This window comes from Populus euphratica, unplaced genomic scaffold (assembly GCF_000495115.2).
Source record: "Populus euphratica unplaced genomic scaffold, PopEup_1.0 scaffold172.1, whole genome shotgun sequence".
In the NCBI taxonomy this organism is placed as follows: domain Eukaryota; kingdom Viridiplantae; phylum Streptophyta; class Magnoliopsida; order Malpighiales; family Salicaceae; genus Populus; species Populus euphratica.
This window is the reverse complement of record NW_011499920.1, coordinates 182673-205096: the sequence shown is the minus strand read 5'-3', so window position 1 is coordinate 205096 and position 22424 is coordinate 182673. Positions and strand designations below refer to the sequence as shown.

General features: G+C 35.1%; 1 protein-coding gene across 1 annotated transcript; it reads right to left on the bottom strand.

Moving 5' to 3' along the window:
- Positions 1-12742: 12742 nt before the first annotated feature.
- Positions 12743-17699, bottom strand: LOC105135030 (beta-amylase 1, chloroplastic-like). The gene is made up of 4 exons (XM_011039702.1): positions 16989-17699; positions 14086-14296; positions 13868-13984; positions 12743-13757 (listed from the first exon to the last, which is right to left on the bottom strand). The coding sequence occupies exons 1-4, from the start codon at positions 17531-17533 to the stop codon at positions 12864-12866; spliced, it is 1767 nt and encodes a 588-aa protein (XP_011038004.1). The 5' UTR covers positions 17534-17699; the 3' UTR covers positions 12743-12863.
- Between the last annotated feature and the right edge of the window lie 4725 nt (positions 17700-22424).

The following is a 22424-nucleotide window of genomic DNA, read 5'->3' as shown; positions in this document are numbered from 1 at the left end:
AACCTTTTAGATTATAATCTTTTAGCCCCTAACAATTTATGAAATTTAATTTTAGTCCCAAACTTTTTTATTTTATTTTTTGATCCCTGATTTAAAAGATGAGAAAAGGAGAGGATGGATTCCAGTGCTAGAGAGAAAATTTTAACTAAGACCTATTCTAGCCATGAAAATGTATTATTTGAGTTTTAATGAGTTTTTTTTTATGAATAAAGTTTAGATAAGGTGTTTTTTTCTTTAAATTTACTTGAAATGGTAAATTTGTGCAAGAAAAGAATCTTGGTTTTCAAGTTTATTGTGAGTTTTGAAGATAATTTTTTGGTTTTTAAAGGCTATAGATATATTTTACAAGGTATTTACGATGTTTTATGGTTTTTTCAAGTTGAAATATGGTTAAAAATAAGTTTTTCTTGGTAAAAAAACATACCAACTTGATTTTTTAGCAACATGAGGTCATTAGAATTTAGGTAGTAAAAACGATATGTTACCTATATTTTTTTCAAATCATTAAGGGCTTGACAAGGAGCTTTAGACCTTCTTAGCTTGAGAAATTAGTTTTTTTTTTTATCCATTAAATGCATGCATTTTTTTTATATTAATTAACTAAGTAAATTTGTAAAAAAAAATATAATATTTAATAAGAAGAGGGAGGATGATGAAGGTGAGCAATGATATTACAAAATAAGAAAGGAAAGTTAATAATAACGACTCAATTAATAAAAAAGACTGAATTGGTTGAAATAAATTTTTAATTTTGAAAAATTATATTTAATTGATTGAAAAAAAAAAAGTTTCGTTTGATAGAATCAATAATTTAAAAATCTCTTTTGATGAGTTGATGAAAACTTAGAGGACAAATAATGAGTTTGGCCAAAAACCACATCGTTTTCAAGGAAAACCTGGGATGAGCAAGGAACATTGTGTAGAAAGAGCATCCAGTTCATTCCCTAGTTTTGGATACCCAAATGGCGTACCTTCCATGAGGGCCAATCCTACCAAGGTCCATAGGGACCATAAGGACCAGAGAAAGCCTAGACACATCTAGTTATAGGTGGAAGCAGCCCTGCATCGGCAAATTCCACTAATTGCAATTCCCTGCCATTCGGACCATGGAGACAAGTAAATCTTAATTAATGGAGTGATCGAAGGGCACCGATGAAGGAGAAGATCTATGCAAGACGGGTTTAAGTGCATAAATCCAATTGATAAGGAGAATTTTATTGTATCAAGATTCAATAATCTGAGCAAATTAGTGAAAAAGCTCGACTTTTTTTTATCAAAATAATATCACTGATTAATCTGATGACCAATTTATGCTCGAAAAGGGTAGTATAATTATGCATTATGTTGATTTTTTTATGCCAAAGGTGAAGTTAAGCAAAAGCAAAGATACATATGGGCTAGCTATCCACTTGGCCTTAATTGCGATGATCTCATTATGGTTTTGGCACTAGCTGTGCGTCCCCATGTACTCACCAGACATGCAAACACTAGAGGCTAACCATGATGGTGTTGATTCCTGTTTATAGCATCATAACGAACTAGGAAATTCTGCAAATTTGATAGCATGGAGAATTGCCAGCAAGTTAGAGCCCGGGTGGATTTTGACTGTGTTTGTTTTAATGGTTGTGTTTGAAATTCCGATTGGATATAAGAATTAATTTTTCTTAATTTTTCTAGTAGTTTTTTTGTTGGACAAGCACAAATACGCACAGATACAAATTAGACGGGGAAATTAGAGGTGTTGTGTATATGGGATCTTGGCTCTGATAAAAGTAGCCGAATAACATGATTGCCATGATTACCGAGCACCTCCGCAAGTCCATAGCTTTGAGTATGGTTCTGAGAATTTAATCCATCAATTAATAAAAACTCAAAACTATTTCTAAAAGATGAACAAAAAGAATATTAGTCATATAATAGTATATTGAATTACATTTTAACATTACAATCACCACTACAGATCAATCAAAGAATAATTCCTACCTTTTTCTTTCTCTACATATCCCTCTAAATAAAAACACAACTTCATGGCGTCATGTCATCGAATCTCAACAGTTAACAATGGTCTCAAAGCAGTTGAGTCCATCAAGCTCTGGTGCAAACCTTGGCACCTTCTTCTCTTGTTTCCTAGCCAACGATCTCGAGGATGTTCCCTCTCGATTCTTGATCAACTTATCTTCTGCCACCTTGCTATTATCACCAGCAGTCAAAACCCTCTTGGTATTGCAATCCATGGTTGTAAGAGCGAGTGAAGACCTCACTTTTTGACCCAATAACTCAGCACACAAAGCATCAAAAGAACTGAACATAGAATTCATGGTCTCTTCAAGAAAATCTTGATCGCCCCAAATCTAAAGTAGTAGAAGACCCTTTGAAAGCTAGAGAGGAAGATTCTAGTTTGCTTTTCTTGCTGTGCTTAGGTAGGTATCTGACGAGGAGCAATCTCAAGAAAAACTATATATAAGGAAGGAACCTTGACATCCTTTGGAGAGTGGGAGGCCTCTTAACTTCCAAGCTGTTTCCTTTTCGCTAGAGGAAGGGGTTGGGGCCCAAAAGCGTGTGGACGCCAGCTTGTGGGGGCAGCTAGCGGAGACCAGCTAACCATATGACCATGTTCAACGATCAAAGGGCATTGTCTTGCCTAAGCATGTAGACTTGCCTGGGACATGGAGATGTTTATTATAGTATTGTTATTGTTTTGCTAGTGATGCTGGGTGGGGTTAGTGAATTTATATTTTATTTAATACTAATGCAATAATATGTATGCCGACATGATATATTAATATATTAAATAAGTGGTGCATATTAGGTCAATTTTTTAATATTAAAAAGAATTTTAGGTGATGATAATATTTTTTTAAAAATCTCAATAATATGTTGTAGGATTGAGTTGGGGCTCAAGGATTTTCAAGATGTAAGACTTATGAGTTGAGTTTCTTTAACATACAAAAAAAAAAAAAATTATAAGTTAAAAAAAAATATTTGAGGCTGCATAGGCTAATTTTTTTTAATCTATGTGTTAGGTTGTGTTAGGTTATGATATTAAAATAATTCAAAACAATAAAATAAAAAAATTTAAAATTTATTATTTTTTTTAAATGCCAATGTTAAATGTTAAATCATAAGACATAAAGGATTAGAAAAATAGTAACTATAAATTAAAAAAAAAGCTCAAACCCACTTGAATCAACTCATTAAACCCATAAGTTAGATTGTAGGATTGTGATAACCTTACAATGAAAGGAAAATGAAGAAAAACATAAAAGTCAATTTTTTTGAAAAAACAAGTGTTGAATTATGAAATAGGACAAAAATAAACACAAAAAAAAATGCAAACTCTTGTTAGTTTATAAAACCTGTGCTTCAGGTAAGTTAATTAGATGTACTAGATATGAAAAAACTATAAAGATCATTTTTTAATAAATTAAATATTAAAAGATAAAATATAAAAAAATTAATAACTCAAAAAAATATAAAAAAGAAAACTTAGATAGTAAAAAGCAAAAAACAAAAAAGGTAAGGGCACAAATCACATAAGTTAACTTGGCAAATCCACTAAAGGTAATGATATTAAGATAGCTTAGTAAAAAAATAAAAAAAATCATAAAATCAATTATTTTAATAAAAAACCAAAATTTAGTAATGAGATTTAAAAATAAAAAAAAGTCTTAAAAACATATAGAAACCTATACTTTCGTATAAAAGTGTGATTTAGATCATTTGATTGGAGGTATTAAATCTAGAAAAATCATATTTTTTTAATTTTTAAAAATAAAAAATTAATTTTTAAATGATAAAAATAAAAAAACCACAAAAAATTCAAAAGAAAAATATATAAATTAAAAGAAAAGGGATAAAAGTGAATAATTTTTTATTGAATGATTAAATTTTAAAGAAAAATAAATTCCACAAAATAATTAAAAGAAAAAACTACTAAAAAAATAAGAATCAAATTTAAAAAAATTAACAAATTAAAAATCTTAATTTAAGAATAAAATTGATAAAAAAATGTACGTGCTACCGCTAGAATATGATCTTTTCAATATGCTTGACAACTTATATTTTTTTAATTATTTTAAATAACAAATCTACCTCTCAAATAATCCCCTGATAACTAAAAAGACCCACATGAAAACACAAAGTTTCCTAACACAAGCCTAAATAAATTATGAAATAAAGTTTAATTTCATAATTTCATTATAATAATAATAATGAAAATACAAAAATGCCTCCAAAATAAGGCTTAATTAATTATGACATAAATGATAAGATAGTAATTAAATTGTGAAAAAAACATGAAATCTTAAAAAAGCTCGTGGCAACAAAATATTGAAGTATTTTTTTTAAGGGCAATTAAGGTTTTTCATAGTAAAAAAAATAAAATTGAATGTACCCCGACTAAAAATGAGAATGATAAATGAATCACATAGATAAAAAAATATTTTACCCTTGAACTTAGTCTTCCGATCTGATTTAAAGAAAGAAAGAAAAAATATCATTTTACTATTATAATTCAATGTTTATTTTAAAGATTTTTATAGCATTTAAAGTGATTAAGTTTTTTTAAAAAATTAATAATATAGATATTCAAGGTAATTTATATGTATTATGATTAATTTTATAAGTATTGAAATTAACAATTATATAAATCTTTAGTAATCATTATATAAACTATTTACTTGAATCTAAAATTATAAAAGAAACAAATTTTTTAATTTTTAATTTTTATTATTTAACAATTATCTAAATAGTTATTTTAAAATGATTAACTTGAACCACCTAAATAGTTATTTTAAAGTGATTAACTTGAAAGGATAAGTGAGGACGCAACTCCACTGGATTTCAATTGTTTCATTAAAATTGAATTGTTCTTTCTGGCGACGTGCTTAATGATCTTAGCACCTTGCTGTGTTCAAATTCTCATCTTATCCCATGTTTATTTATTTATTTATTTTTGGCAGGACTTGGAATTTTTTTTACATGTATACCCTTAGGGCCTGCTTGGATTTTTTAATGGAGTACAGACAGAAATTTAAAAACAACCTAGCAAATTATCCCTCATGAGAGGAGCCAATTGGCTAATTGAACTAGCAAACCAATTTAGATAGAGTTGTGTAAAGGAAGAATGAACTGTCATCATATATGCCAACTCTTATAACGGAAGATTTCAACTAATTACAGGTGATATGCCAAGATTATTGCAAGCTAGAATCAAAGATTTCAACTGATGACAGTTGATATGCCAAGATTACCGCAAGCTAGAATCAAGGATTGGTCTCGTATTTATTTTATTTACAGACTTTCCATACGTGGTGACCCTGTTCTTATATATAAATTAGTTTTTGACAATTAAATAAAATTGTACAAGATTCAAACTATTGCTTGTTATCTTTTAAGTTGCAATAAACAAGATGAACCTGAGATAAAAGGAGAGTAAGCTCCAAGTGAGTTTGCTTCACTATATTAACTATTTTAAAACATTGTTTAACCTTATATATTCAAATTAAATCGTGATTCATGTGGTTCTTGACTTGAACTGACGTGAGTTTTAAAACAAATAGAAAAGAATTGATATAGTTTAAGATGTCAAAACTCAGATTGACCCATGCGTTAGTTAATCATGAAAAAATTCAGTTACAACTCGTTGGCTATTTTTTTTTAAATAATATTAATTTTTTATTTTTTTATATATAAAAAAAATTTGATTGAATTTAAATTAACTCGAGTTAACCCGCTCGATGCACGACTCGATAATTGTCATGGATTAACTCCAAGGTAGGGTCTATAAACAATTATGAGAATAAGAACCTCATTTGAAAAAGAAATTGAGAGGATAAACAAAAATTTTAAATTGAAAGGAAAAATAAAAAAAAATCAAATTAACAAATAAATCTAAAATAAAAAAAATAAAAATCAAAAGAATAAGGATTATAAACAACTTAAAATTTGATAAAAGATTAAGAATTAAAATTAGAAATCAACCATTGAGAGTTGAACTATAAATATCATTAAATATTGAATTGAAGGGAAAAATTAAAAAGAAAAATCAAATTAACAAGAGAATCCAAAACAAAAATAAAATTCAAGAGAATGAGGACCAAATATGAAAAAAATAAAAAAAATAAAATCATGAATCCAATGATAAAATTGAAAAAAAAAAATTAATAAAAAAAACCAAGAATCAAAATAAAAAATCAAAACATGAGAGTCAAACCTAAAACAACATAAAATAGGAGAAATTCAATAGAAAAATCAAATGATAGGATTAAATTGATAACAAAAATAAAAAAAAACTTGATACAAATAAACAAATGATCAAATGTGATTAACTTAACGAATCACACTTTTTTTTTTAATTTTTTGTGAGGGCTGTATATTTTTTAAGGTTGAAGAAAAAGAAAAGAGAAGGGAAAGAAAAAGAAATATTATTAAAGCCCCATTATGTATTGGGCAGAGACATATGTCTGTCCATCATGATAGAGATGACAAATATATTGAAGCTTGTCTTGTAATGTGATGTTCCGCCACTCGAAGGCATTATATGCATTGTTCAAAAGGCATAAATGCCTCTAATTTATTGGCATGTCTGAAACATAGTGTGCAAAATAGAATGAAAAATTAAAAAACACCCCTAGTCTTATTGTCAAGGGAATTCAACTTTTGAGGGTATTTATACCATGCAAATATAATAATAAAAGACTCATTTACCCCTATTAAATTCGGTAATAGCAAATGTATTCCATTAAAAATACAATGCTATCCTTGCAAGCAAACCATAAAACTTAAACCACCAAGAGCAAAATGATAATTTTATTTTAGAAATCTACGGTAAATTGTGAGTGTGTGCATAATAAAAGACTAAACTCTTTTAATATTTTTTATAATAGGATTTTGAGCGCTTTTCTTGATCATCAATTAAAATTTTAGGAGGTACACGATAACAGTAACAAGCCTATCTAATGATGAGCATAGTTTTCAAAACTAGTTTAAGATCTGATATAATTTATAACTCACATCACTAAATTATTGGGTTAATATATGGATCACCCCACTAACTAGACATATTCATTTTTTCAAAAATACCAGCATTCTAATTTTTTAATAAAAATATTCTTTGAAGTTGACTTTCATTCAAATTTAGCTAAGCCAATTGGATCGTGAATCAATTATTTAGGTCAATTAGGTCTAATTAGGTAAATATTCAAAATGGTTTAAATCAAAACACACCCAAATTAGGTTCCTTGTTATCATCTCTCTAGATTGACCTGTCCAGTCAGCTAAAGTTTAATAAGTATGATAAGGAGAAACTGGTAAAAAGACAATCTATGATTAGTAAAGAAAAATTATTATTGATCAAACAGCAAGAAATAAGACAAAAAAGACAAAAAATCAAATATGCATAGCTTCAATCCCAAATTTGCAGATTACATAATTCGAAAACAACAAAAAGTCCAAATCGAAAGGAAAAAACAAAAACAATTAGTGAGACTAAACCAATGTTCAAGCCACTCTAATAGAAATCATTCAAGGAGCCGTCGTTTCAAAGATGGATAGTCCATCTATAAAAGTAAAAGAATAAGTCTATATATCTTCAGCAATAACTCCCGGTATACTTGGGATAATTGCTTCCTTAACCTCATGACATTTGTTTCCTTCTCTGTGTATAATTCTTCTTTCCTATTCTAATTGTAACTCTCATTGTAATCACTATATTAAGCATTGCTGTAATACAAGTAAATCATCTTTTCATAAAACCCTACATGGTATCAGAGCCGCCACGCTCCCATGAGCATTCATCACCTATTTTCATGGCAGAAACTCAAGGCAACGCAGCCACAACCACTGTTATTTCCAACCCTGCTATCATAACACCAAATTCATTGATTGCCATCAATGCTGCAGCACAATTGCCCCTCAAGCTCACGCCAATAAACTACTTAACATGGCATGCTCAGTTCAATGCCCTTCTTATTGGCTATGATCTTCTACAATATGTAGATGGCTCTTATCAGGAACTACCCAAATACATAAAGGCTTCAGACAGTTTGTCCACACTACACCACACGAGTGTCTCTAACCATGTCTCTAAAAACAACCCGTCTCTTAAAACTGGTTTCCTATTAGGCTGCGGTTTATTATTGAATTAGCTTGTAAATGAATAAAAAAGAAAAAGATATTTATGAAAAGAAATACTTCTTTTAAAATATTTATAATTATGAGTTTTTGTAATAAATTAAATGAAAGTTGGTGAATGAGCTCTCGTAATTAACTTTTTAATGTTATTATATAAATATTTATAATACTTAATACTTGAAACTTAATATCTCCATGATATTAATTTTTGCCTTAAAATGTCATTCCTTCAACATTTTTCTTCCTTGAAAATCCTCTGAACTCTTACTACTGTCATTCCTTCTTCAACATTATTCTTTCTTGAAAATGTCCTTGACCTCAAGGACAACTTGTGAAAATTGCAGAAGCCAAACTTCCATTAGTGTTCATTTGAAGAATCTGCTTTATTGCAGAATTTGCCTACCCAACTCCTTTTCTTGCCACTAGGGTGGTTCTGGCATTAGCCTTTTCATCATTCTCCAATGCTGGAACCGATTGCTTGCCAGGAAGCATACCATGTGCCAGCTTTGTAAGCTGCGTATTTAAGCCTGCAGTTGGATCAGCAGGAGCCATCTCAAATGCCATTTTCGAGCTTTGGTTAATGTAGTATCGTGAATTGAAGAACCGAGTTGAAAACACAACTTGCATCGTTGCAGCCATGTAGTACCTGTTTCCAAGATTCACAAGTACTGTATAACCTGGTCCAAAAATGGGTTCCACATCCTGTCCACTTTCTTGAATTCGGTTCCAGTCATAGCTGGTGTTCTGGTCAAGTTCCCTCTCAGCAGTTGTCATTTCAGTCTTTTTTAAGGCTGAAAAATCAATCCCAAAAAATGCCAGATGTATTGCTAAAAGTATAAGAGTAAAAGAATAAGTCTACGTATCTTCAGCGATAACGCCCCGTATACTTAGGATAATTGCTTCCTTAACCTCATGACATTTGTTTCCTTCTCTGTGTATAATTCTTCTTTCCTATTCTAATTGTAACTCTCATTGTAATCACTATATTAAGCATTGCTGTAATACAAGTAAATCATCTTTTCATAAAACCCTACATGGTATCAGAGCCGCCACGCTCCCATGAGCATTCATCACCTATTTTCATGGCAGAAACTCAAGGCAACGCAGCCACAACCACTGTTATTTCCAACCCTGCTATCATAACACCAAATTCATTGATTGCCATCAATGCTGCAGCACAATTGCCCCTCAAGCTCACGCCAATAAACTACTTAACATGGCATGCTCAGTTCAATGCCCTTCTTATTGGCTATGATCTTCTACAATATGTAGATGGCTCTTATCAGGAACCACCCAAACGTCTGCATGATGCACCTAATCCTGCTCACATGTTCTGGATTCGCCAAGATCAGCTATTGCTACACTCCACCATCGCTTCTGTTTCAGAACAAAACATGCCACTCATTGCATCTGCGACAACCTCCCATATGGCATGGAAGAAACTAAACACTCTTTATGCAAACCGTTCAAGATCACGTGTAATGAGTCTCAAAGAACGACTCACTACTACCACCCGTGGCTCCAGCTCTGTGGGTGAATTTCTTAATACTATGTGAAGCATATCTGATGAACTATCAATCATTGGTGAGCCTCCCAGTGATATTGATTTGGTAGTTCATGTTCTCAATGGTCTTGGTCCTACATTCAAAGAAATTGCTGCAGCCATTCGCGCACGTGACAACCCCATCAGCTTTGAAGATCTTCATGATAAACTTGTTGAATATGAAAACTTTCTCAAACGTGAAGAGGTGTGCTCTGTATCTCCTTCAATCACAGCTCGTGTCACTCAACGATTTGGCCAATCCAGCACCTCTACTCCTAGGCACTATCACAATAACAAAGTCTCTTCCAATAATCGTGGATATCAGTCATTCTCCAACTCCAATCATGGTTATCAAGGTGCATATCAGCCTCCACGAAAACATCCAGGCCAAGGGTACAAAGGATTCTGTCAATTATGTGATCAACAAGGACATAGTGCCAAACGTTGTCCTCGAGTTCGCCCTTTTACCTCTACATCTCCTACTACCAATTACACCACCACTGCCTCTTCGAAGTCACCAAACTGGCTTCTTGATTCTGCAGCATCCCATCATGTCACCGATGACCTCACTAATCTCTCACTCACCTCGGCTTATGAAGGTTCAGATGCTATTGTTATAGGTGACGGTACAGGTTTGAAAATTACTCATGCTGGTCATGCAACTCTCCCAACTTCATCCAAAAACTTTGTCTTATCTAATGTTCTGTGTGTTCCTTCCATCAAGAAAAATTTACTTTCAGTTTCTCAATTTTACAAATCTAATAACACTTCAATTGAATTCTTTCCTGCTTATTTTTTGGTGAAAGATCTCCGCACGGGGGCGACTCTCATTCGAGGCAGGAATAAAAATGATGTGTACGTGTGGCCTGAATCTTTATCTCCTCTGACATCATTCCATGCTTTTGTGGGTGTTAAAGCCCCACTGAGAGACTGGCATAGACGACTTGACCACCCCTCCTCTCGTATCCTGCATCACCTTATTACCTCCTGCACTCTTCCTCTATCTACATCCTCTAATAATATTATTTGTGACTCTTGTCTCTGTCATAAAAGCCAAAGGCTCCTTTTTCATGTATCCTCTCTTAAAAGTCATGGTCCATTAGATTTAATTTACACTGATGTTTGGGGCCAACTCCAATTACTTCTACCGAAGGTTATCAATTTTATGTCATTTTTGTTGATCATTTTACAAAATATATTTGGTTCTACCCTCTTTATCATAAATATGATGTTTCTCTTATTTTTCCTAAATTCAAAGTCATTGTTGAAAAATATTTTAAAAAATCAATTGTTTTCATATACTCCGATAATGGGGGTGAGTACATCAAACTTAAAGACTATTTTACTACTCAAGGCATTAATCATCTCACTACTCCTCCCCATACTCCTCAACATAATAGGATTGCTGAACGCCGTCATAGACACATTGTGGATACAGGTTTCATAATGCTCCATCAAGCCTCCCTTCCTCTTTCTTTCTGGACCTATGCCTTTCAAGCTGCTACATTTCTCATTAATTGTTTGCCCACTCCCGTTCTTCAACTTAAATCCCCATTTGAATCCCTTTTTGGAAATTTGCCAAATTATCTCAAGCTTCGTGTCTTTGAGTGTTTGTGTTACCTATGGCTACGATCATATGCCAAACACAAACTTGACCCTCGCTCGCATCCCTGTGTCTTTCTTGGATATTCCCTCACCCAAAGTGCCTACAAGTGCTTTGATCCCACTACTCAATGATTATTTTATCTCCCGTTATGTCCGCTTTGTTGAAACTGCATTCCCATTTGCTGTCTCCTCTCATGCATGTCTCTCCTCTCCTTCTTTACCCATCTGGGCATTATCATTTGACATTCCTTCCCCACCTCCAGTACCTCCCTCTCTCTCCACTCCTCCCCCCTAGTCGGACATGCCAGTCCCCTCCTCTGCAGCACTCTCATCTCGTCAGCAGCAGGCCACCATGCACTCATGTCAGCCTTCGCCCCCATATACTGATCTCTCTTCAAGTCCTGCATGCCCGTCCTTGCCATCACCATCACCATCACCATCCCCCACCCCTTATACCACATCACTCCTTATACCACATCACCCCATGATCACTCGTTCCAAAAACCATATCTTCAAACCCCGCCAGCTCAACCTCACCACCAAACATCCCTTACCTATTACTCTTGAACCATCATGTGTGTCTCAAGCCCTTCAACACCCAGAATGGAGAGCTGCCATGTCAGCTGAGTTTACTACTTTAACCAGTAATGGCACCTGGAACTGGTCCCTCCTTCTCTGCATTAGAATCTGGTAGGCTGCAAGTGGGTCTTTCGGCTCAAAAGAAAACCAGACGGCTCCATTGACAGGTACAAAGCTCGCCTTGTAGCTAAAAGCTTTCATCAACGTCCTGGTCTCGACTACACTGAGACGTTCAGCCCTGTTGTCAAGCCTACTACCATCCACATTGTTCTCTGTCTAGCTCTTCAGCATGGTTGGCCTATTACACAACTTGACGTTAACAATGCCTTCCTTAAAGGTTTTTTTTTTCTGAAGAAGTCTACATGGCTTAACCCCGAGGCTTCATTGATGATCAGCTGCCACACCATGTTTGTCGTCTCCGCAAGGCAATCTATGGCCTTAAACAAGCTCCCAGAGCTTGGTATAATGAGCTGGCCACGTTTCTTATCTTATAGAGCTTTGTCAACTCTAAAGCTGATACATCTCTGTTCATCTACAATCATGGTGGAATAATTGTCTACTTCTTGGTCTATGTTGATGACCTTCTTATCACTGGCAATAATGACAGGTTCTTGACTTCCTTTATTATTGCATTGTCCTCTCGGTTTTCTATCAAAGATATGGGTTCTCTCCATTACTTCCTTGGGGTTGAAGTATTGCCTACCTCCACTGGCCTCATCCTATCCCAACACAAATATATATATGATCTACTTGTCCACACCAACATGGCTGGTGCAAAGGAGGCAACCCAAACAATCCTGATGATCGCACGTCCACCACTGCCTATATTTTGTTTTTAGGAGGTAATGTTGTCTCTTGGGCTTCTTGCAAGCAGCGTTAGAGAGGCAAGATGTACACAGACAATTAATCTGGTCCATAAGAACCCTGCATGATTAAGGGGAAAAAATGATTGAAAGCGTGGCATCACTGCACATTTGGCGACAATCTATCAGAGATCATCACGTTATGTACTGCTATAGGTAAGGTACATAGACCGAGTGTTGGCGGTCGAAGTGTAAGATTTGTCTTGCTGGTTTGGATATGGGTTTGAATCTTTCTTCCTCAACAATATGTACATGCAACTCTTAGCTTTTACAGCATCTGACATTGAAGTTCGGTGTACATCGCCTCCAAAATCTAATCTGGCTCGAAAAATATTGGACCCTGACATTTGCCTTACGAAACGAGTGAAGCGAGCCCAGTTATGTTGTTCAAAGAGGTATCTGTCCATTCTCATAAAGTTGAAAGAAAATGAGGGGTTTCCAGGACCATATGAAAAGAATTTTGACATCTTTAGCACCTGTTCAAACGATTCTTCTTCCAAAAAGGTGGCAGAATTTTCACCTTCCATTGGTATTTGACAGACCCTGGCTGCCAATAAAAGCTGTTTAAGAAAATCCTCTGGATTGCTAACTGGGTTTGTCTGTTTTTCTTCCACGTCTCTCATTCCAAAGACGGAGCAGCATAAACCGAAACCATATCTGCCGAACATGCGAGCAACCGGCAAGTACCCATCTCTTCTTGAAGTATTGTAGTAGCCAGCTGTCAACTCAGATGGATGAGATTGTGTGCCATAATGCCAGTGGATCCCGGCCAGTTTGGCTGTAGTATCAACTTCAGTGCCCTTAAAGATGGTCTTGGCTTCCCTACATATCCTTTCCCCATGAAGCAGCAGCATCCCAGAATACCATTGAAGAAAAAACTCCCCATATGGGGTATTACAAGATCCGCCGTTCCTTTTGAAAAAATCAGTATTGTCAGGGCCATGCACCAAATTCCCAGCAACAATCGGGCCTCCAGATCCCCATTCACGCATTCTAACATCATGAGCACAGGCATTCAGACATGCTAACATATACTGCAAACAGTCAAATCAAGACGATCAGGGATTGCAAATGGGTTGGAGCAACCCATTATGAAGCATGAAAGATTTAGATGCTTTCAAGTAAATTGAACTTATTGCTGTACCTTATCGCAGCATTGAAACTCTCCAAGTTCACGTGAACGCCAAGCCCATGCGAGCTCCTGTGATGAGCATGAAGGGTACCTTAATTCACCTGCAGGACCCATGCCGATTTGGACCCCCTACAAAATGACCTATCAGGAAAAGTAACTTACAACATCAAAGAATCTGTTGTCAATGATTGAAGCAGTGATTTACTGCACTGAAAACAGTATCATCTCACCGTAATGACAGAACCAAGAAAAGGTCTAAAAGCATCTCTGAAGGTCATCATAAAATCTGAATAAGCTTGGAGTGGTGATCGTCCCTTCAGCACAGGAAACATGTCACATCCAAGAGAAATATATTCCATGTTTCTTCTACCGAATCGATCAGAATACGCTATATCTGGATCTTTATCCATCTCTTCAAGCACCCATTGAGGAAGAGAAATCCTTCAACACATAAAACAAATTGTTTAGAGCCACTAGCATATAGACAAACAAGAAGGGAAGCTAAACAAGAAGCTTGAGGGAAAATTATCAAATCAAATTTGTCAAAAGAATTTTTTCTTTCAGACCAGATTATCACCCTGAAACACAGTGTGAGACCAATAATTTTGAAAAATGTCTGTAAGACAACTTATGGTGCCAAAATTAAATGCATCCAACATATGCATAATATGACTCACTAAATTCAAATACTACCAGAAGCCCAACAAAGAAAGAAGAATAGAGGCAAAAGGTTGCCCTCACCACACCAGACCATGAACCAAACACTTTAGGTTCAAGGTAAGTTGGTAGAAAAAAATACTTCAAATTTGCCAAGAAAGCAACACGCAATCTGGTCAATGATCTATGACTAAGAGGTTACTCAAGACAGATGAAAAAAAAATAGGAGGGGATTGTATAAGCCAAAGATCAACATGGTTACATGGTTCAGACCACCAATGTTGTAAAACTTATAGTACTATCCAAAGAATAAAACCATTTGTATCATCAGCATTCATCGAATGTGTAAAAGCTACTGCATTGTGCTTGATTCGCGGAACCTTGATCACACTACATGCATCTTTTACTTTTCCTGAGAATGTCTTCCAAAACTTTCTAGAGGCTGTTTCAATTTTATTTGGATTGGTACTCCATCAGAATGAAGATCCTAGACAAATAACACACTGTTCCATCCATCCATTATATACACAGAACATAAAACTCACTGGATAAAACTACTGGAAGTGAAAGTAGGTCTTGCACACACATTGAAACCATCAACTAGGGAGATACAATCACCTAGATAACGTTTGGTTAGCGTCCCGAGACAAAAAAAAAAAAAAATTGGAGACATTGAGACAAAACCATGTTTGATTAAAATGACAGACATGAAAATAAACTTTTCTCCAGGACAATTTTGATGTGAATTTCTGTATATTCAAAACAAAAGATGCATAGAAAATATGTCTTCACATATGATATTTATTATATCTTTTCCTTAAAATATCATTATAAAAAACTTTTAATTCCAAAATTATTCAATTAGAACATATAATGATAAAAATAATTATGATTAAAGTTTTAAAACTTGACCTGAGGCAAGGTTTGGGTCACAAGTCGAAAAGGTAAACTTGGGTTGACCCAGAAAAATTTCTTTTAAAAAGAATCAAAACAAAGTTGTTTTGACAAAAAAAAAATCAAAATAAAAATCACGGGTCTTGACCAGGTTTTATCCTAGGTCGACCAGATCACAATTTGCCCTGGATTTTTATCAGGTTAAATTGGGTATATTCATCCTCTATTTTTTTAAACCTAGACTAGTCCAAGTTTCAGGTCTTGGGTCGACTCGCCAGGCGGTTTGGGTTTTATAACTAAAGTTATTATATTGTTATTAATTTCAATACTCAATATAAACCAAGAAAAAAATCTAATTATTTTTTAAAATATATAAGTTTGACGGTAATACATGTTAAGGGTAAAATAAACTTCTTTATATTTATTATATCTTGTCCACCATTAACTATACAAAAATATTAATCTATGTTGTATAATTTTATCACTATTTGTTCTATTTTGTCAATCTTGTCTTTATAGTCTTCATCTTTTTTATCTCAGACAGTATCCAAACACTATCCTAAGCATGCTAGAAGGGAAAGGGGCAAAAATTGCAGCCAAAACCTACTCCTTGAAATGTATGACAAATTGAAGAAATCTTCAATTGAGTTATCAAGGGAAAAATTTCTCAAATTCACATGATTAGGCTCTACATTTTGAACTCAATTATTCTTTTACAACTTTGCTAGAATTTAATACGGGTGTATTAGAAAGTATGGTAGCAGTTGCTTTTTAAAATATTATTTGCTCAAAAATACATCAAAATAATATTTTTAAAAAAATATATTTTTTTAACATTAACAGAACAAAACAATTCAAAAACATTAAAAAAAAAATTAAGTATAAAATTTTTAAATTTTTTTAAAAAAACTGATTTCAAATATGTTTCTAATCAGCCCTAAGGAGTTCCAATCACCTAGCCATGTCAAGAGAGAGAAGGGAGGAAAATGCACCCACGGCCTTCCTCCAAAGTATGTGACAACCGAAGAAATCTTCAACCGAGTTCTTGAGAGAAAAATTCACTCATTTATCTGATTCATCACACCTTAGGCTCTACATTTTTCTACAGCTTCGCGAGATTCAACAGCCCATATTATAAAATAATTCCACTGACAATGGGCAAGCAGTAACACAGTACAGTCAAGCATTATCACATTCTTGAGACATGCACTAAAAAACTCCACATATTCAGTATTCCCACAGCCACCTACATTTATTTCATAAAATGACAATTGATAGAATTGCAATGAAGACATTAACAACGACAAAAGTATTCACCGAAGATAGGATGTATACAATAACAAAGAGAAGGCCTAGAGCAGAAGACTTGACGTAATAATCATAAAACGATTACAACTTTCAATTAACAAAAAGAAACACCTCCAATCTCCACACATTAAATCAAACCCCCACAACAAACTCGAATTCCCAAAATCAATACCAATTTGCATAACCCCCAGTATTAAAACTAAAAGAAACACAACACGATTAACTAACAAAACAAGAAATTAAAACAATTGATCCAAAATCAATAAGTTCTCACCATAAAGGGTCTCCAGGTCCAATGCCATGTTGATGGAAAGCCAAGACAGCTCTAACCTTCAACCCACACCGTCTGGCTAACGCCACAAGATCCAAATATCCTCCCCAATTATAAACCATAGGTTTCTCCCTCTCCACTACCCCCCACCAAACCTCCATAACCACACCTTCCACTCCAGCAGTCACCAACGCCCTCAAAGACGCCGCCAAGACCTTAACCCTCCTCACTTTTGCATCCTTTCTCACCGAATCCGCCGGCAGCATCACGTACACTGGCGATCCCTTCTTCAGCCGCTCCATCGGGCCAGTGAATCCGTGTTGAAGCTCGTACTGCTCGAAATCTTGGCTTCCGCCATTGTCAGGAGAAAGGGAACCGCAGAATTTTGAGGAGTTGAGTCGGGAGTTGATCGCGAATCGGCGAGTTGGAAGGCGGTGAGCCCGTTGAGTGGGCAAGATAGAAGGGAAGAGAGTTGGGTGAGTAGACTCAGCTCGTTTGCAACAGAAGGAAGCAGAAAACGTTGTTGTCGATGGAGACGCGATCGCCATTGATCGAATTTTCAGTGATTACCGGTTGGGTTTCATTTGAAAAGAAATAAGTGAAAGCAGAAAAGATTAAAAAAAAATAAAAAAGATTTGCTGGAATTTTTTTATTTTTTTTTTTTGTGAGCGAGAGAGAGATTGTTGAGCTTGGTTAGGAGTGATAGGCTCCCTCGTGTTGTAGAAATGAAAAGTGCGAATTGTGGGGTCCAGTGATTTTGATGGCTGAGATTGCCTGGTATTTTTGCTTATTAACCCCATTTAAAAGAAAATGGCAAAAAAAAAACAGATAAAAAAAAATAACGAAATAAGTTCATGTTGCGGTCGAAAAACACAACATTTAAAATTATCGCCTATAATAAATGCAGTATTAAAAAAAAATGAGTTGGCATAAATTATAAGAAGATGGGAGGATAAAAAAAAAAACATCACGACATAATAAAATTCTAATTATAACACTATAGTATTGTAAAAAAAACTTTTTATAAAATAAACACAATTAAATTGATAATTTGATAATACATGATATTTGGGTTAGCTTATATATATTATAATTAATTTTTAAATTCATTGAATATCCTGCAAACTTAATAAATAATTAAAATATTACAGAAATAACAGACACATATAAAAAACCTAAACTTAAATACAAAAAAAAAAAAATCACTAACAAAACGAAACTACAATTTCTATACCAGCCTGTGATGTCATATAAAATTTAACCAATGTTTTATATGACATGACGTCATTATTTATTAGCAATTTTATTAACATCAGATTGTATAATCAATATGTTCCATGCAATTAAATCTTCTCTTTTAAATAATAACTTCTATATTCATCTCTTCTACTTATTACAAGTTTTTTTTTTTTTTGTATTTCATATACCTTATCTTTTAACTTTTTAAATGTATTGTATACTAGATAAAAAATAAATTAATATATGCATCATTTTCGGTGGATATTACGATGCAATACAGTACTGGATTTGCATCCATAATATTACTAGATTTTACTCCATGGATTTATTTTCTTGGATAACTTTGAATTAATATTTTATATTATTTTTAAACAAATTATTTATATAATTTATCAAATTTGATAAAATTTTAGTAAAGTTTTTTTTATATTGGATCCTATCCAAAATTCTATCTCATTATTTCTCGTATAAAATTATATCATAAATAAATTTCACATGGTAACTTTAGGTATATCTCATACTTCTTTATTCATTATTTATATCCTTTCATCCCACATTTCATAATTAGGGATGATAATTTCATTAAAACTTGATGAATACTAATTCGAATGGGTAAGGATTTTTTTTTCTGTTCGAGTAAGATTTGGGTAATATTGGAAGTCAAAAGGTCAAGTTTGGTAAGGTATGGATATAGTCGAACCCGACTTGAATTACATAAATAACCTTAAAGTCTGAAAATTTTACATTTTATACCAAACATATATAAATAAAAAAATCTAAGGTTTTTGTGTACATAAACTCGTTCTCCTTTGTAACGTCTTCATTCTCCAGTCATGTCTTCTTACTCCTTTCTTTTAGCTTTTTTTTCTCTTTCATTTTTTGCACTAATATTTCTATTATGAAACAACAAGATCAAATCCAAGTTGATTAAGAGATTTAATTGCTTGCTCCAAAACCGAATGATACCATTACACGCTATCTACAGTATAATTATGGCAGAAATCAAACAATTAAATAAAAGTTGTATTTTTTTATGAATAAGCTAGATCAAGTTTTTTTATTTTCTATTATTATGCTAGAATCCAGTGTTTCTCATGAGAGGAAGAGGAAAAGGTTACTACTAGTTTGGGTCACTTTTAGAATAACTTTCAGGCTAATCTTAGTTAGGTTCTCATCTAGATTTGATGAGAAGAGATGAAAGTTAAAATTGATTATGATACATACAAACACCAATGTGATGTATTATCATAGCTTTAGATTATTGTAATATTAGAGATTTTTAAAGTTGAGGGAGAAAATATGGTTTGTTAACTTATTGTTTTAAAAGTTATATCATATATATTCATCACACCCAAGATTTGGAGGTGTGAAAATAGCTATAAATTTTTTAAATGTTATATTGATGATCTTGAATGGTGACTTTAGATGGATATCAAATAAATAACAAAACAAGAGAGTGGGTAAGGTAGGTTGTTAATAACCGATAGATACTAGAAACCTAATTCAATCATGTTTGGTTTATATTTAATCAAGTTTGGGTAAAAAAAAAATAAGCTTAAGTTTGAGTATATGTATTGTAAAACCTTCCTCGTAGATACCCATTATCATCCATGTTCATAACTAGTATATAATACTTTCATACATCATTTTTATACAAATTCATGCATAATATGCCGGTGTATATACATTTACAAAAGCAATTAATATAAATAAAACTATAAATATTAATACATAACAAAATAAAATTAACAAATAAATATAATGATGGAGTTTACACACGTGTATATATATAAAAAATACTAACAAAAGGTTAATTGAATTTAAAAAGTTTAGATGCTAGGTGTTACAGTGTTAAATGTGCACGGGGTGCACACCTAAGGCATGCTGTCCAATACCAGGCCTAAGGGTGCTGGCAGCCATGCCAACGATGGGATATATTAGCAGCGCAGATTTATGCGGCTGTAAGTTTGTCAAAGGAAACATCGGCAGCACAGAATGCTAGGCTTGACGATGGAATGTCCAAGCCAGAATGGAAGACTCGTCAGTGGCATAGGCTGGCGAGAACTGGGGCTGTCGAGAAATGCGGGGTAGCGCAGGATGTTGACAAACATGGGCTTGGCGATGGAATGTTCAAGCCAGACAAGGAAACTCGTCAGGGGCATAGGCTGGCGAGAACTGGGGCTGTCGAGGAATGCGGCAGCACGGATTGGTGATGTCTATGGGCTTGGCGATGGAATGTCCAAGCGAGACAGGAAAACTCGTCTGGGATATGGGCGGACGAGAATTGGGGCTGTCAAGGAATTCAGCAGCGCAGACACTGGAGCTTGCGCGCAGATGGGAATTCGGCAGCGCAAGATTTGGCTAGCTTGCACGCAGATGCGAATGCGGCAGTGCAGACATTGGGGCCTGCACGCAGTTGCGAATTCGGCAGCGAAGGAATTGGGGCCTGCACGCAGATGCGAATTCGGCAGCGCAGGATTTGGGGCCTGCACGCAGAAGCGAATGGGGCAGTGCAAGATTGGGTAGCCTGCACGTAGATGTGCATTCGGCAGCGCAGACATGGGGGTCTGCACGCAGATGCGGATTTGGCATCGCAGTATTTGGCGACGGTACCCAGGGTGCGCGCTCAACAGCGCACAAGAGCTTGCGTAAGTCAGGGGCTCGACTTAGCAAGATCTAAAACTTGGACGAGGGACTGTCCAAGGCATGTGGGTGATTCAGCAGCAGATGAAGCTAGGGCTGGCAGATGGAGCTGCCAGGCAAGCATGCAGAAAGTGGGAGCATAACTGGGGTGTTTCCAAGTTGCTGAAATCACGAAGCACATGGGGGAGGAAGTTCTCCACTATATCCTGGAAATGGGGATATGGGTGAGCCACAAATGATCATGGGGATCATGGGGGAGTAAGTACCTATTATGTCCTGAAATATGGGGATCATGGAGGTGCCCTGCAGCTCACATACTTGGCTATAAATGGTGATGGTAATTCTTTGTTGTATAGGGTGAATACATAGAGAATAGAATGCATAGAGAGGAAATAACGTATGTAAACTTGTTGGTGTAGCATGCGAATTCTGTGCATAGCACACGTTGTGTAATCCTTTGTTAATGAGATAAATAAAGGTTGAGAGGTATTCTTGTAATCTCAGTGTGCTTGGTTAAGAGCAATTCTACTTGTGTATTCCGCTTGTCTTTAACATGGGAAAGTGGGGAAACCTCTCGGGTGAGGGAAACACTTAGTTAATAGGCAAACACGAGTGGATAAACGAGGGAAGGCTGAGTCTAGCGAGGGACTAGGCTGCCGCACGGGTTTATTCGCGTAGCGAAAAATTACCCCGTGACAACTGGTATCAGAGCATGGTTGCTTTCTTGGCAGAACAGTGAGAATGATTCTGCGGCCAAATCAACGGACTGATTTGGGAGGGCTACAACTTATGTCGATGGAGAGGCAGATTTCAGTGCAATGATCAGCGATGAGAATGCTGTTGATTCTCTAGACAAATCGATGAGACTGATTTGGGAGAAACATTGTTGCTGCTGATGGACTGGCAGAAACTTGAGGATAGAGCGCAGTTTGCGTTCATGACGAAACGATGGGCTGTTTCGTAGCACAGATGCTAAAGGGTTCTGTGAGGCAGATCGAAGGGCTGATTTGCTGGAAGCCATTCTGAGGAAAACTTGCGAGCGGATTTTGGGCAGGGTTGATGTTCAAAGACTTGCGGAGTTGGGTGGCTTAACGAATTTGTGGGTAACGCAAGTAATGACATGGGATCAGATCAAAGTGGATGCTGATTCGGCCATTGAAATGTCAATGGAATGGCAGACGAGAGAACAAGTGCCAGCGATGGGATTGCTGGGAGTTTCTAAGTTTTCGTCGAAACCTAAAAGGGAAGGGTGAGACGAAAGAGAAGGGGCAATTCAGTGGGAGAGAGCCCAAACTTGCTGCTGACGGTGGAAGGTCAGACGAGAAGGCAAAGTGGTAAGGGTTCAAAACTGAATTTACACTAATTTTCTCTTGCAATGGAAAATTACTTTGTATGGGATGGTTGCCCAACAAAGGGAAACCTTGATGCTGTCAGTGTGGAAGATGGTGTTGGGAATGTGACATGTGCAAATCTTATGTGTCTGCTTGATGACCGAGATAGAATTCAGTCGTCATGGGCCAGCATATCGGCGAGGATGCTGTCTGGCCCTGCTTGCTG